The 15,878-nt window shown below is 41.7% G+C and overlaps 2 protein-coding genes across 6 annotated transcripts in view; one reads left to right on the forward strand and one right to left on the reverse strand.

Annotated features, from left to right (window-relative positions):
* The window catches only part of dync2h1 (dynein cytoplasmic 2 heavy chain 1), a 125,844-nt gene that overhangs the window by 75,020 nt on the left and 34,946 nt on the right, over positions 1-15,878 (reverse strand). For 4 of the 5 annotated variants that reach the window (XM_082501972.1, XM_082501974.1, XM_082501971.1 and 1 more), the window contains exons 49-57: positions 15,616-15,767; positions 15,321-15,465; positions 13,986-14,088; positions 12,063-12,227; positions 2,981-3,105; positions 2,299-2,547; positions 1,811-1,919; positions 1,033-1,146; positions 333-475 (exon numbers count right to left, since the gene is read on the reverse strand). In XM_082501972.1, coding sequence (XP_082358098.1) covers positions 333-475; positions 1,033-1,146; positions 1,811-1,919; positions 2,299-2,547; positions 2,981-3,105; positions 12,063-12,227; positions 13,986-14,088; positions 15,321-15,465; positions 15,616-15,767 — 1,305 coding nt within the window. The remainder of the gene's footprint in view (positions 1-332; positions 476-1,032; positions 1,147-1,810; positions 1,920-2,298; positions 2,548-2,980; positions 3,106-12,062; positions 12,228-13,985; positions 14,089-15,320; positions 15,466-15,615; positions 15,768-15,878) is intronic. The other variant, XM_082501973.1, reaches the window with a different exon arrangement.
* On the forward strand, positions 6,017-11,460 carry LOC309687217 (uncharacterized protein). The gene is made up of 2 exons (XM_082502015.1): positions 6,017-7,116; positions 7,231-11,460. The coding sequence occupies exons 1-2, from the start codon at positions 6,465-6,467 to the stop codon at positions 8,100-8,102; spliced, it is 1,524 nt and encodes a 507-aa protein (XP_082358141.1). The 5' UTR covers positions 6,017-6,464; the 3' UTR covers positions 8,103-11,460.

The following is a 15,878-nucleotide window of genomic DNA, read 5'->3' on the forward strand; positions in this document are numbered from 1 at the left end:
ACACATTTAGGTTTACCAGATTTGCAAATGTGACTATAAAAGAACTGGTGTGTGCACAAATATGACCGCAACACCTTGATTTTTAAAAATAACCTGTAAAGTAAAAAAAAAAAAAGTTTTCAATTTTAAAATTCCAACAATGAGAGAAAACCAATTCATTATTAGGGCTGCTGTATTAGGTCAACAGACATTAGTAGAGCAGAATTACACAGGTCTGTCTTTAAAGGTTGGAAGGAATGTGCATTGCTAATCTCATAAGCAACACTTAGCGTGAGCTTTATTAACAGCTGATGATTTAATGCCCATTTTGATCTTGCTGTTCTGATATTAACCTTTTTCATGCTGCTTTCAGACCATCCTTCCATCCACTGGACAGAGCACTTGCGGTAAAAAGCTGGGTTGCTCTCACAGTTGATGGTGAAGTTAGGGTTGGAGGAGTCCATGATCAGAACAATGTGGAGGTTCTGCTGGATTCCTGAGTGGGATGTGAGACAGTGGTGAAGGGAATTCATCGGGAAACTTTGATGAAAGGTGGACACGGTGTGGGACAATGACAGGCATTGGTATTATCACTAATAATACCAATATATATTATAGTTTTTAAGTATTTATCTTTCGTGATGTTGCACTGACCGGAGACATCTTTCAATTTCATTGTACTTGTGACAATGACAATAAAGAATATTCATATTCATAATAGCATCTTTATTAACTTGTATCTGGCAGAGTTGGAGAGAAAAGGTGAGGAGTAAGCTCTTTAGTGGTTTTACTTTGCCAATAATGGTTATTGATTTGATTCACAAGCAGCAACCTCTGTGACATTGCAGCATTTATACAGTACCAACAACAGTGCGCAGCAATGAAGCAGAAGAACACAGTCGGATATAATCAAGGAGAAAAACAGAAAAAACAATCTCTGTAACTAAATGTCACATATAATAGAGGTTTACAGTGAGAAGAGGCCCTAATGAAGGAACAATGAACAACAGAAAGACAGAGGGACCATGCTGTCAATAAAACCACAATACTGACTGTGAGAGAAATAGTTGTAGAGAGGTCCGGTGAATCCATCCTGGGAAGCACCATCTTTCAGTGACGAGAGGAGTGGCTCCAGTTCCTCAGGGGTATATAGACCTGGAACTTCACCTGAAAAATGTCCCCAGGATACATTAGAACTACAACTTAACTACAACAGAGAAAATTCTTGAGTGTATGATCCATATTCAAATGCACATCTCATATATAGTTTATAATTTTAGGAACATGTTCAATGATTACCTGATCTCAACCCAACAAGGCACACTTTTTCAGATGAAACTGAACATTAAAAACAATGCTCATATTTAAAGTTTTGGTAGTTTGCCCAGTTACTTTTGAGACTCTGAAAATGATTCCTGAACAGTAAATGAAATACTTTTGGTAAACCCCTTGAATTAGAGCTGAAAGTCATTTGACAAGACTTTGTACGCAAGATGAACAATATCACCCAATAACCACTCAGATCTGTCTGCTCAGAGTGAAGCTGGAGTGGGGGATGGTTGGATGGTTAGCCTAGCATGAAGTCTGTGAGCAGGAAGAAAATTCTGGTCTGACTAAACCCAAAGGTCAAAATAATTTCTTCTATCAGAACATAAACCCATCTAAAACCATAGTCCAGCTATATATTGCAAATACTGTTTAAGATTTGCAGTGTGACAATCGCAGTTTAAACATTAACTCTTAAATGAAGCTACAATTTCTTGAGTCCCAATAACTCACGTTTCTATAAATAAAAAAATAAGGCAAAAGCATAAATAAACACAACACATACCTGATGACAGCAGGCTGTTCACCATCTCTAAGAAAGCTGGGTGGACAAACTGATAGTCCTCTAATAGTAAAACCACCTGTTGGCCCTCCAGACCTGCCAGCTGCATCACCTAATCACACAGTATCCACACAAATATATTATATAGTGCCATCAGCTGAGATTACATAGTCTATGCTTAAACCTCCGCAAAGTGAGACATCTGTCAACATATGATAATGGGTACTGATTTAATGCATAAAAATCAACTAAAACGACAGAAAATTCTTTTATCAGTAACTATTCACTTTTAATGGTAATTATAAGTGTCACTCAATCTGAAAAAAACACACAAATGCTCAACAGGGAGTTCTTCAGAATAGGAACCGTATAGCCTGCAGGATTAGTGTGTAACGTGTGATTATCTCTAAGAGCATTTTGCAAATGCAATTTATTAAAGTATAATGTGAACCAGATAAAGAGATAAAATCTAATAAAGGAAATCCACTTACCGTCTTGAGATCACTGTTGAAATGCTTCAGGGTGTAACCACGGGAGATTTTTGGAGTAAACAACGTGTATCCGTGCATGTGTGACACTAGGCACGTGGCTGTGTGCCGACCCACTCCGCTGCGCCCTGCCAAAAGCAGAGACCCACCAGGTCTGCTTAGGACCCGATCTACCCTGGACACAAAGTCGCACACTTCCCAGAACAGGAGAAGATCCAGCTCCCTGTTATCTCGACTGTACAGCACGACTCCCTAGAGGAAAACGAGGAACAGACACACAGGTGAAGGAGGTACACAGCAGCAAACACAGTGAAGTGAAAATAAGAAAACAAAGACAAAGAAATGCAAACACAGAGTTAGACATGACGATGAAAAAAGAAGCACAAAAACAGAAGTTTATAAATTTACTAAAGCAAAGTGGCAGTACCATTTCTTTTACTTTAAATTAGGTAAAAAGTTTAAGCTTTTTTAGCAAAATATGACACTAGTGCAGATTATCCTGTCTAAAATGCTATTGATATACTGATGATTTATTGTATTGGCGCATTTGCACATAAGGACCATATCAGTGTTTTAGCTAAGAAGAATAAAGAGAAAATCCCTATAGTTGCTGTAACACTGTGTAGACACATCTTTCTGTCCACAGTTAATCCAACAAGTCTAACAACAGTCTCTTACTGCGTACCTTCTGTATAACTTGTTTTAAATCAGTAGAGTCCAGGCGTCCCAGTTGTTTGCCATGAGGAGGCAGAGACTGGCCAGGAGTGATCACAGCCCCCTCAGACGCTCCCCATGTCACATAGAAACCATCTGCAAACAGACAAAATAACAGACTATTAGTGGACATGTTAAATTACATGGAGGTTGTCTAAGAAAAAATAAAAGTGCAGCATAGACAGTGTTGTACTAGCAATCAACTGTGTATGAAACACAGAAGTGCAGAGAGTGCATCCACCATCAGGGCTAAATGGCCCATTTTGTCAGTTCAAAGAAAGTGATCCAGATCTGCAATCAGCTTTGATGGGTTTTTACTTTGCCCATGATTCACATCTTCACCAGATTTCCTAAAATGAGGGTGGGTAATTGTTGCACAATGTTGTTGACAAACAAACAGACATCAAATTGTATTCTCGAATGTAGTTTGTGCCTTTATAAGCAACTTGTGCACAAGAAATTTTTGTTTTTGCAATCCCTGTTTTCCAGGTGGCCACAGTCTGGGAGAGGCATTCCTCACTGGGGATACAAGGCAATCTACAAGCTGATTAGATTAAAGTTTTAGATTAGATTTGTCTGCCTCTTTGTAACCGAGCCAGTTTTCTCTATAAGGGTTTTCAGTGCTATTTTTATGACAAAAGCTAGCAAAAGCTACATCTTTTCACAGATTTCCAGACTGCTGTAAAGCACATTATTAAACACAATACATAGTATTATTGCTAACACAGTGAGCTGGTTCCCTTTCAGTCGATTCACTCGGTACAACACATAAGTATGGATATGGATATGGATATCACGCCCTCGCGTGTCCTGGCTGAAGAAACCTTTATTCACACCTTCAGGACAGATGACGTGTGATGACATGTGCATGGTCCCTCCTGAGGGATGCGGTTTCTCTTTGCACGACAGCAAACAGCACGATGCCTACCCTGTCTGCCTGGGGGTCGTCCACACTAGGAGAGCGTTGACGGAGCCCAAAGCCTGTGCGTTTTGTCGCCAGCTCGGGCGCTTGACCCTGGAAAGATGGGTGATGTTTGTGGAAAAAGTGCTGGGATGCTTGGCTGTCGCACGGCATGACCCTCTCCTTTCTGAGTCTGAAGACGAGGATTATCCAGTCGATGTCCTAACACTCTGACTCTCCCAAGCACAAACCCCCTGCACACAAAATGCCTCAGGTTGTAACTCCCTGTTCAGGTGTGTTAAATGTTCAGGTGACCACATCAAGTGTTCCTGCTGTTTTTCATTGTTGTGCCCCAGAAAAGGTGCATCCAACAAAATGTGTGAATGTACATGTTTCCATGTTACAGTCAATAAAGAGTGTTGTTTATTCTCAAACAATCACAAATGCTCAGCCTGCAGGCAGAATGAGCCAGGTCAGGCAGGTGGTGCAGTCCCCTGCAGACACACTGAGGGGCAACAACGCCCCGCCGTCAGTGCTGCAGGTCAGCCGGCTGGCTGCTCACTTCCCTCAGTGGCGCGCTTGCGCCCCCTCTCTGTGGGTGCTGCGAACCTTTGCCATGGGTTACCGGTTCCGGGTCAAACTGTCTCGTTTCCGGAGACTCGTAAACACGACTGTCGACACAGAGGCGGCCATGATACTCAGAGACGAAATAAAGGCGCTATTGCAGAAAAGAGCAATACGAGTGGTCCCCACTTCGGAGACAGACAAAATCTGGTACAGCCGTTATTTTGTTGTTCCAAAAAAAGGTGGAGGGCTTCGTCCCATCCTTGACCTGCGAGTCTTGAACACATATCTACGGACGTACAGGTTCAAGATGCTAACACTCAGACAATTCTTGAATGCAGTCGGCCCGGGAGATTGGTTTGCAACAATCGATCTAACAGATGCTTATTTTCATGTGGTTATACACCCGAAACACAGGCAGTTTCTGAGGTTTGCATTCGAGGGCATAGCCTACGAATACCTAGTGCTGCCGTTCGGGCTGTCGCTCACTCTTCGCACCTTTACGAAATGTGCCGAGGCAACGCTACCGCCCCTCAGAGAGAGAGGCATCCGCATCTTAGCCTACCTAGGCGACTGGGCTCTCATAGCTTGCTCCAGAGAGCAGGCGGAGACACAGCTGTCGCTGGTTCTGTCACACATTCAGACTCTGGGGTTCTCTGTGAACTTTCAAAAGAGCTCGCTAACCCCGAGTCAGCTGATTTCTTTCCTCGGTTTGGAAATATGCTCACTTTCCAGCACGTTTGTCTGAGAACAGAGTGGCTGGTTTAATCGCTGCCTCGCTCAGTTTCAGCTGGGACGCAGACTGCGTTTCCAGACGATATTACATTTGTTGGGCATGATGTCATCTATGATCGCCATAGTGCCACTTGGACAGTTAAAGATGAGAGCGTTTCAACACTGGACTCTCTCTCACCGCCTGTTTGCATTGCGTCACCTCCGGAGCAGGCTGACGGTAACCGCATCTTGCATGCTAGCTCTCCGTCCTTGGAGGGAGCCCGGGCTGCTGCATCAGGGCTCTTGGATTGGGAGGGTGTTGTTTTGCAAAATGGTGTCCTCAGATGCTTCCCTAAGAGGATGTGGAGAGCTGTGTGAGGGTGCATCAGTGAGAGGGATCTGGTCCGCAGCCCAGCACGAGCTGCACATCAACCACTTAGAGCTGTGTCTCTAAGGGCCACCTGAACCTGGGGCCAGACCTTCTCTCCATGGGGGGGGTCCTCCATTCTCTCTGGTGATAGAATGGAGGTTACACCCTTTAATAGTGGCTCAGATTTGGGATCTATTTGGCAAGGCGCAAATAGATCTTTTTACCTCCAGGGTAAATACTCACTGCCCCCTGTTCTTCTCCATAATCGACCACGATGCACCCTTGGGCATGGACGCACTAGCGCACCAATGGCCAGATGTGCTCCTGTATGCATTTCCCCCAGTGGAAATGATATCTCCAGTTCTAGAGAGAGTGCGTCGACAGTCTCTCTCTCTGCTTCTAGTGGCCCCTTGGTGGCCCACAAGGTCGTGGTATGCAGAGATAATCAGCCTGCTAGCAGCGAGTCCTTGGCAGCTTCCTCTCCGCAGGGATCTCCTCTCTCAGGCGGGAGGAGAAGTGTTTCATCCGCGCCCAGATCTGTGGCGCCTTCATGCTTACCTGCTGAGAGGTTAAACTTGACTCACAAAGGCTCCTCCCCTTTGTGAGTGTGGACGCTTCATCTCTTTGCTCTTGAATGCTTTGCTTCTTATATTGATTTTTATTGATTTTTATGCTGATTTTTTCCCTTTTTTCCGTGTGAGCTTACCTGTGATAACTTCTGGACACTTGTAGATCATTAGGACTAGAGTGTTCTTAACAGAAACAGCAACATTTTATGGTTACCTTGTCCTCAGCGCTCCGTGTGTCTGTGGCCTAGACACAGCTGAAGCCTGATTACAGCGTCTGGGCACCGAGCAGCCTCAATAGCCTGGAAAGGTGCTAACCGCTAGGCTAACTAGCAACAAGATGCCTTCCCTCTCCACAGATGACTACCACAGCCTCCTGCAGAAGATTGCAGTACTGGAGACAAAAATTCATCGCTTAGAAGTAAACGTGGAGGTAAATGGACTGTGTGGAAATGAAACAACCTTGCCTTTGATTCAAAACAATGGCGATGAGCAAGCTAGTACACAGCTAAGGAGCACAGATAACATGACCAAGAAAGTAGACTCTGTGCATTATTATAAATCCTCAAGTGATAATCCCCCCTTAGACTGTCTTGGTGCAAAACCAAGACATAAATCATGTCTCCTGGAAGGGGGAGGACGTATCACAGGCAGGGCACAGCGAGCTGAAATCTCTGAAACCGACTGGCCTTCACTTCCTACGAGACAGAGAAGCTCTTCTACCCCTGTATACGGGAGGAAACAGGACTGGACAACCGTGAATAGGAAGGTTAACAACAAACCTCCAAAACAACTGAATGTGAAACTGCAGAACAGATTTGCTCCACTATCAAAGGACCCTGGATCTATATCGGACAACCATCCATCTAAAAGCAGCGAAATAAGGTCTGAAAATCTGTTGAAAAGTGAAAGGCCACAGGGAAAGCTAAAGGCTAGGCCTGAAACTCTGATTGTGGGTGACTCTGCCGTAAAGGATGTACAAAGGATGTGCGGTAAGAACACTAAAGTCCTCTGCTTTCCTAACGATATGGTCAACAACCTGAAGGAGAGAATTCTTCAAATTGCAGATGAATATCCAACTGTGACAAACATTGTTCTGCATACAGGGTCAAACGATGTGTCCAAACAACAGTCGGAGGTTCTGAAACGGGACTTTACTGGATTATTAAATACTGTAAACTCTCTGAATGCAGCTGTATTCATCAGTGGACCTGTACCGCCGGTCAGAGGAGGAGACGAGAGATTCAGCAGGTTGTTTACACTGAATAAATGGCTTATATCAGCATGTGCTGACCACTCAGTGCATTTTATCGACAACTTTAATATTTTTTGGGAACGCAGGCATCTGTTCAAAGCAAATGGATTTAATTTTAACAAGTCAGGGGTGAAACTGTTCACCTCCAACTTGTTTTATTCCATACGTCATCCATCCGTGCTTGGTGCCAAGGCTGAGATAAACGAGGAGTTATCTCATAAAGAGGAACAAACAGTACTCCAAGAACAGACAAAGCCCAGCAGAAACCTTGAGGAGGAGCTCCATTTGCCCCCACCCGGGAAGAGCCTCAGAAAGGAGAGACATCCATGGCATCTGAGGAAGAGCCTCAGAAAGGAGAGACATCTAAGGCAAGAAGAGGGGTCCCTATTTGCCTCCAACTCTCTCAACAACACCAACGACCAGGACAAGGGACCACGACCTTCCCCAGTCCCCCAAACCCCTGACAGGCCATCACCCTCCTCCCCCTCCCTTTCTCCCTCCTCCCCACACCTGAAATTCACTGAGGAGATGATGGAGCGGGTCAATGCTGGGCTCAGATCTACCCCCCGTCCCAATCCCTTTTTGTCCCCCATAAACCCCCCACCAGAGCGGCCAAAGGTTCGCCATCGAGCCCCACCCTCAACAGAGCAATCGAAGTCACATTGCCCAGCCTCGCCCCCCTTAGTTCCTCTTCATGCCCTGTCTCCGCAGTCTGATGCGTGATGTGTGAAGGGTCCGGGCTGTGAGGATTATGGCAGTGATGACTTTTCCCAGGAGAAGCTGGGACCCTGTTTACTAGAAGGTTTTAAAATTTCTGTACTTTTAGGTGACAGGAGACATGTGGCCTGGTCAAAACACAGAGAGCTGCACTCTAAAAGATCTTTAAACATAGTAAACATACCTTGTGTGCCACAGACTGCTCCCAAACACGAGGAGACAAGTAATACCTCTAAAACACTTAAGTTGGCTTTATTAAACATTAGATCTCTAGCTGGGAAAACATTTTTAATTAATGATTTAATCACTGAGCACAGCCTTGATTTTATGTTTTTAACTGAAACTTGGTTGGACCAAAGTAACAGTGGAGCTGTTCTCATCGAGACGACCCCTCCTAACTACAGTTTTATCAGTGAGGTCAGGGCGAGCAGGAGAGGAGGAGGGGTTGCTGTCTTATTTAATGAATCATTTCAATGTAAGCAGCTATCTCCTGGAAGTTTTCAGTCTTTTGAATATGTGGCTTTACAGCTGAAGGCCCCATCCAAAGTTGTGTTTCTTAATGTTTACAGGCCTCCCAAATACTGCACAGACTTTTTTAATGACCTCAGTGAACTGCTGTCTGTGATCTGTGTTGATTTTGACTGTGTAATTATTGCTGGGGATTTTAACATTCATGTGGACAACCCTCAGGACAAAGGGACTAAAGACCTGAGTAACACTCTGGGCAACTTTGGGCTGACTCAGCATGTAACAGAGGCCACACATAATAGAGGACACACTCTTGACCTACTGATCTCCAAAGGCCTGAGCATTTCAAAGGTTACTGTGTCTGATGTGGGCCTGTCTGATCATTACTGTGTTTTCTTTGAAAGTAAAATCTCAGCCCACACAAATATATCAACAACAGTGATCACAAAACGGTGTATAACTGAACACAGTAGTGAGATCTTTAACCAGGTCTTCCCATTAACACCTGACCTGTCCAGAGGGTCAGTCAATGAGCTCGTCAATAGCTTCAATGCTAACATGTTAAATGTAATGGACACTATTGCTCCCATTAAGGTGAAGGTTATCTCTGGAAGGAAAAAGTCTCCATGGAGAAACTCCACACTGGTGAAAAATGAAAAAAGAGAGTGTAGGAAAGCTGAGCGCAGATGGAGAAAAACAAACCTCCAGGTTCATTATGACATTTATAAAGAGAAACTTCACAATTATAATTTACAACTGAGGAATGCAAGGAGGTCCTACTTCTCTGACATCATCACTAAAAACAGCCATAATGCTCGGGTCTTATTTTCTACAGTTGACAGGCTAACAAACCCCCCTGTGTCAGTGGCAGCTGAACTTCATTCGACCATGGCCTGCAATGACTTTGCCAAATTCTTCACTGAAAAAATCCAAAAAATTAGACAAGCAATTGGTACATCAACAGCAGATCCAGGATATGTACTGTGTCCACCAAAAAACTGTTTAAACACCATGAAACAGTTTCAACCTATTAACAGCAAAGACCTGGAGGACATCTTAGGTCAACTGAACTCCTCCTCCTGCTGTTTAGATGTCCTGCCAACAAGTTTTTTCAAAAAGGTCTCAAAGACTTTAGAGTCAGACCTGTTACAGATCGTCAACTTTTCTTTATTATCAGGTGTGTTTCCAGAATCACTAAAAACTGCTGTAATCAAACCTATACTGAAAAAGGACAATCTTGACAAGACACAAATGAACAACTACAGGCCGATCTCAAATCTCCCATTTTTAAGTAAGATCATTGAAAAAGCAGTTTCTCAACAGCTCAATTACTTCTTAAAACAGAATAATTGCTACGATGCCTTCCAGTCAGGTTTTAGACAGAACCACAGCACTGAAACCGCTCTGACCAAAGTGTTTAATGACATATGTCTGAATACAGACAGTGGAAAAATGTCAGTCCTAGTTTTACTGGATCTCAGTGCAGCATTTGATACAGTTGACCACAACATATTACTCAAACGACTGGAGAACTGGACAGGTCTTTCAGGAACTGTACTAAACTGGTTCAAAACATACGTAGAAAACAGGAAATACTTTGTATCAATAGGTAACTTCACATCTGAGCAGACAAGTATCACATGTGGAGTTCCCCAAGGTTCCATCTTGGGACCCCTTCTGTTTAACATCTACATGCTCCCACTGGCACAGATTATAAACAACAACAAAATAAACTATCACAGCTATGCAGATGACACACAAATATATATCACAATGTCACCAGGAGACCGAGGCCCTGTACAGGCTCTTGGTAAATGCATTGAGGAAATCAATGACTGGTTGTGCCACAATTTTCTCCAGCTAAACAAAAACAAAACTGAGGTAATAGTCTTTGGCGCCAAAGAAAAACGATTACAGGTCACCAGAGAACTTCAATCTATACATCTAAAAACCACAAACCAGGCGAGAAATTTGGGTGTAGTGATGGATGCAGACCTAAACTTAGAAAAACACATTAAGACAATAACAAAGTCAACTTACTATCACCTCAAGAATATATCAAGGATAAAAGATCTGATGTCTCAACAGGACCTGGAAAAACTAGTCCATGCATTCATCTTTAGTAGGCTTGATTACTGTAACAGCATCTTTACAGGTCTACCTAAAAAATCAGTCAGACAACTACAGCTCATTCAGAACTCTGCTGCTCGAGTCCTCACTAAGACCAAAAAAGTGGACCACATCAGTCCAGCTCTGAGGTCTTTACACTGGCTGCCTGTCCGTCAGAGGATAGACTTTAAAGTTCTGATGCTGGCCTATAAAGCTCTGAATGGTTTAGGACCAAAATACATCAATGACCTCCTGACCCAGTATGAACCATCCAGATCCCTCAGGTCATCTGGATCCGGTCTTTTATCAGTTCCCAGAGTCAGAACCAGACATGGAGAAGCTGCATTCAGCTTTTATGCTCCTTATATCTGGAACAAACTCCCAGAAAGCCTCAGATCAGCTGAAACACTCAGTTTATTTAAATCCAGGTTGAAGACTCACCTGTTCTCAGCTGCATTTGAATAAAGCACCAAATCCACACTTTAAGCTTAAATTTCAAAACTTACATTTAACTACTGATTTTATCTACTGTTCTGATTTTATCTGTTTTGATTTTATATACTGTTGTTTGTTTGTTTGTTTGTTAATTAGTTAGTTAGTTTATTTGCTTGTTTTAATCAATTTTAAATCATGCTTTTTATTTGTTCTTGTTTCTAATGTCTCTGTAAAGCACTTTGAATCACCTTGTTGTTGAATTGTGCTATACAAATAAACTTGCCTTGCCTTGCCTTGCCTTGATTGCTAAGGGTTTGCCACCTAGTGTGATAGCGACAATTCAGAGCGCTAGGGCCTCATCTACTAGGGCCTTGCGCATGTCATCACACGTCATCTGCTTTAAAGGCGTGAACAAAGGTTTCTTCAGCCAGGACACGCAAGGGGGTGATATCCCATACTTATGTGTTGTACTGTACCTTGTTCCTCTCCTTCAGGGAACAGAAGTGTCGGGGTTTATCTTTTACTCTAATCTTTTTGATATCACAGCGTCCAAAGTAAAGCTTGTGTACAACATGGACAACACTAGATGACCTTCTGGTATTATCCAGAAGAAATCTCAGAACTTTATCAATCAGTGAATAAGACATACTACTAGGCACAGAGTTGGCTCTGTTGACACACTGAAAGCAAGCAAAGCAAATGGAAAAAAAATCAATAATTAAAATCATTACTAGTTTAGTATTCAAAACAGACCATTAATAGAGATATTGCCACGTGTAAATATATATGCAGAGCTGTCAAAAAGGGCTCTAATCATATACTGCTTTCATTCAGACATGCCCAGCCAGTAATATTGACATTAACTGCTTAAAAGCCTCGTTCAGTAATAGTCTTTCATGGTCAGACCTAATATTTGGCTTATGACTTAGAAGTAAGAGCACAGCCATCCCATACCAGTCATGTTATCTAGAGCATCAGAGCTCCAGTCCCCTCGTATGATGGAGGAGAGGATGTTATCAAAGGTGTGAAGGTCTTTGGAGGAAACTAGTCGGTCTCTGAAGAGCCTCCTGGCCTCGTATGCTACCACCTCCAACACGCTGTCTGTCACATTAGATTGAGCTAAAGGGAACAAGTGAGATACACACACACACACACACACACACACACACATATATGAATTAAGACTTAACAGAATATAGTTAAAAAAAGACCTTTACACATTTACACAAAATTAAGATTTATTCATTTTGTTAGACCCCCCCCCCCTTCCCCGATAATTTAAATATTTAGGTGATCTCATACCAGGTGTTAGCTAAATGTATACGTTAAATATACAATCCAAATTTTAGTCTGCCTAAACCTGGCATTTAGTTTCATAATAATCACACTATTACTCAGGATTTAATATGAGTCAAAGGGCTGTTTTTGACAATGCTCAGTATGACAAAATCACCTCCCTGGATCACACATATGTAATAAATTTCCCCACAAAACAGCAGAGTGCTACTTGCTGAAAACTGGAGGGACAAGCCAGATTTGTGATACTATGGAACACTGGTTTCAACGGTGCCTGAAAATACTGAAACATGACAAACACAGACACAGTTCTGTCTCTGGGGTTTTCCTAGCAATTTAAATTCTAAAAACCATTACAGGAAAAAAAAATAAATGTAAATTTTTCCTGCATTTTTTTTTATTCCCATGACTTTTGATTTCCAAAATCCACTTTATAATGATTCCGCCACCAGCAGTAAGGCAAATAAATCCTCGCTTATTTTGGAGTTTTAAGGCAAACACTGATATTGATATTTGTTAATATGAATAATTAACAATATTGGTTGTTTAATAAAAAAAGCAATGACCACAAAAACAAACAAAAAGCAATTCTAATTTATAATTTGTAAATTTCTGAGTATATACAGAATGGGCTCCACGAGCTGCATCCATCTAAAACTTGTCAGTGCTCTCTTGTGGATACTCTACATAACGGCAACAGATGTTCTTAAATGGCCTCAAAGATATGTTATTTTTTTGGCATTTTTACACTGATGTTTTAGTGAAATTGTAAAAGTGATATGTCAGCATCTGTGACAGTATCCAGTCTCAGTATCAACCCATCACCTCTAAAACACATCAAATAAAACTAGGAAGCACAGATAACACTGCCTAAAGGACTTTATTCAAGCTCAAATTCACCGCAGCCACAGAAGAAATATAAAGAATAAGGATTTTTTTTTTACATACCAAAAAGAAGGTAAGCAGCAAACCGGGCAGAGAATTCAGAAAGAAAAAAAGAAAGTAAAAACTGATGAGGACAGGAAAAGGGAAGTTTCTCTGCTGACGTGTTTAATTAAAATAAATGATTGGACTCACTATCACAGCAGGAACACATTGCAGAAGGAGAGAAAGAGTGACAGAAGGAGAGATGAAAGGACAGCAAAGGGAGAGGATGATGAAAGAGTGAGAGACAGACGAGTGGCAGAAAGGGACTGGGGAAAGAGAAGAGAGGAATCAGAGAGAGGCCGACAGAAAGAAGGAAAAAGGTGAGAGACAGAAACGGTGGCTCTGAGCTGAAAGAACACAGACGAGTAACTAACTCTGTGGGGCTGTATTTTTTTGTATTATTCTGGCATTAAAATGGAATTATTAATGTTACTCAGCAATATGAATAAACTAAGAAATTAGTAGTGGGTCATTAAATTCAACCTTCTGCTTTTGTATGTGTAGTGACTAGTGCCTCAAAATAGTCCCCTAAGTTTTTAACTTAGACAAGGCTGGGCCGTGTTATTTGAAAAATTTTAACCTCATAAATCTTACTCTGTTTTCTAAAACACATACATATTTATATCGATCTATTTTTGGTTTGATTTTAGTTACCTGCAGTGAGGTCATACCGCAGCAGGTTGAGAACCCATTCTGTGAGAATACAAGGTGTAAACACATAATGGCTGTGGTCATCCACTGTGAACTTGGCTTTTACCTAACAGGAAAGAAGAAAATACAGAAAGGGGTTATTATATTATATTATTATACACTCAGCAGACAGTTTATTAATCAACTTAATTAACTGATTGTTAACACAAAAAACCACATGGCAGCAAATTGATGCATTTAGGCATATACTGAACTTCAAACCGAGCATCAGAACAGGGAGAAAAATGACTTAATTGATTTTGAACATAGAACAGATCCATCGTTTTTTTCTATTAATGGTAGTGGTGTAACGATGTGGGGGATATTTTCTTTGTTGACCTTGTACACATGCTTTATTACCACAATGTATGTGTCTTCTGATGGCTGCTTCCAGCAGGATAAAGCACCATGCCACAAAGCTCAAATCATCTCAAACTGGTTTCTTGAACATCACAATCACTTGATAAAACTGTGTTCCTAATAAGGTTCTTTGTTCTGCCCGCATTGCCGTTTTATTGTGAAGCACTTTGATGTACACTAGTCTTTTAATTGTGCTATATAAACAAACTTTGACTTTGACTTAATAAAGTGGCTGTGAGTAAATATCTATAGATACAGATAAAACCTCTTTTCATTACACATTTCTATCTACCGCAAACTAGATATGCAAAAAGATGACACGATTAAAAATAAGCACCTGAATCTCCACATTTATCACTACGCTGCATTTATAATCCTAATAATCCAATGGCGTGAAGAGCAATATCAAAATAGCAACAGAACAAACATTCCCCCCTAAGTGCGTACACAAATGCATAATAACTTGAAAATGTCACAATTGCTGAGAATATCTGACATTTGTGGCTGCAATAAAACAGTAAGAAGCTACTGTGAAGGCGAATAACAACACAACAGATTTCTTTAACTGATATTTTCTAACATCATGAAAGCAAAATCTCAGCATTCATCTGGACACATTTCTGAGTGTCAAGTTATCTTATGCACAAGTCTCTACAATGTAATGCCTGTACCTGTAATAAAACCGGCACGAATTATGTGAAAACCTAATGTGCTTTTGAAAAGACTGGAGAGAACTTGGCTAACACCCATTAGTTAAAAATGGATATCTGTGAAAATACAAGGACTTGGACAGTGTGATTTTGCATCACATAGAGACTGTTTTAATCTGGAATTACTCAGATTTCTTTGTGCCTTTTTTATGCTCTTTGCATCTCAGGAAAACTGTGTTTTTACAAACCTGGTTATAAACTTGAATGAACACCCTGTGAAATGCAATACCTGTTCATAGAGCTGCACAAGAGACCCAGCCAGCTGGTGTGTTTTCCCTGTGCTGGCCCAGGCTGCCTGGCTGCCCAGGCTGTGCTGGAGAACTGGCTGCAGGTAAGCTGAGTAGATAGTCTGCAGCTGCTCCCTGTCTGGATAACTAAAGTCAGGTAAAGTAAACAGTAGGATAACAAGAATGAATCACTGTCAAGTTTGAAGGAGCCCAAGCAGAGAAACGGAGAGAGATGGGAACAATGACAAAGTGCTGTTTTACTGGTATTTACTTATATGTTGCTTGTTTTGTACTTACTCTATTGTGCAGATGCGTACTATAGAAGAGAAGCGGGTTGTGAGTGAATGTGTCCCAACAGCACCTCCTGTGGACATGGAAGCCACCACTTGTATGTTCTCAAGACTGACCCACTCCAGATTTTCATCATAGAACCCCTTATAGGTCAACACCTGAAAGAAAGGTTAATATATATTGTGATGCTTGGTGGTGGACATGAAACAGTCTAAGTTTCTGAGAGTGGGCACTTGTATCAAAACTGTTTCCAACACATCCAGCCATTG

This window comes from Aulonocara stuartgranti (genome assembly GCF_965226115.1).
Source record: "Aulonocara stuartgranti genome assembly, chromosome: 14".
In the NCBI taxonomy this organism is placed as follows: domain Eukaryota; kingdom Metazoa; phylum Chordata; class Actinopteri; order Cichliformes; family Cichlidae; genus Aulonocara; species Aulonocara stuartgranti.

Coding starts and splice junctions, on each gene's coding strand:
- LOC309687217 (XM_082502015.1), top strand. CDS start 6,465: ATGCCTTCCCTCTCCACAGATGACTACCACAGCCTCCTGCAGAAGATT. Junction 7,117..7,230: donor GGATGTACAAAGGATGTGCG/GTAAGAACACTA, acceptor TTCTGCATACAG/GGTCAAACGATGTGTCCAAA.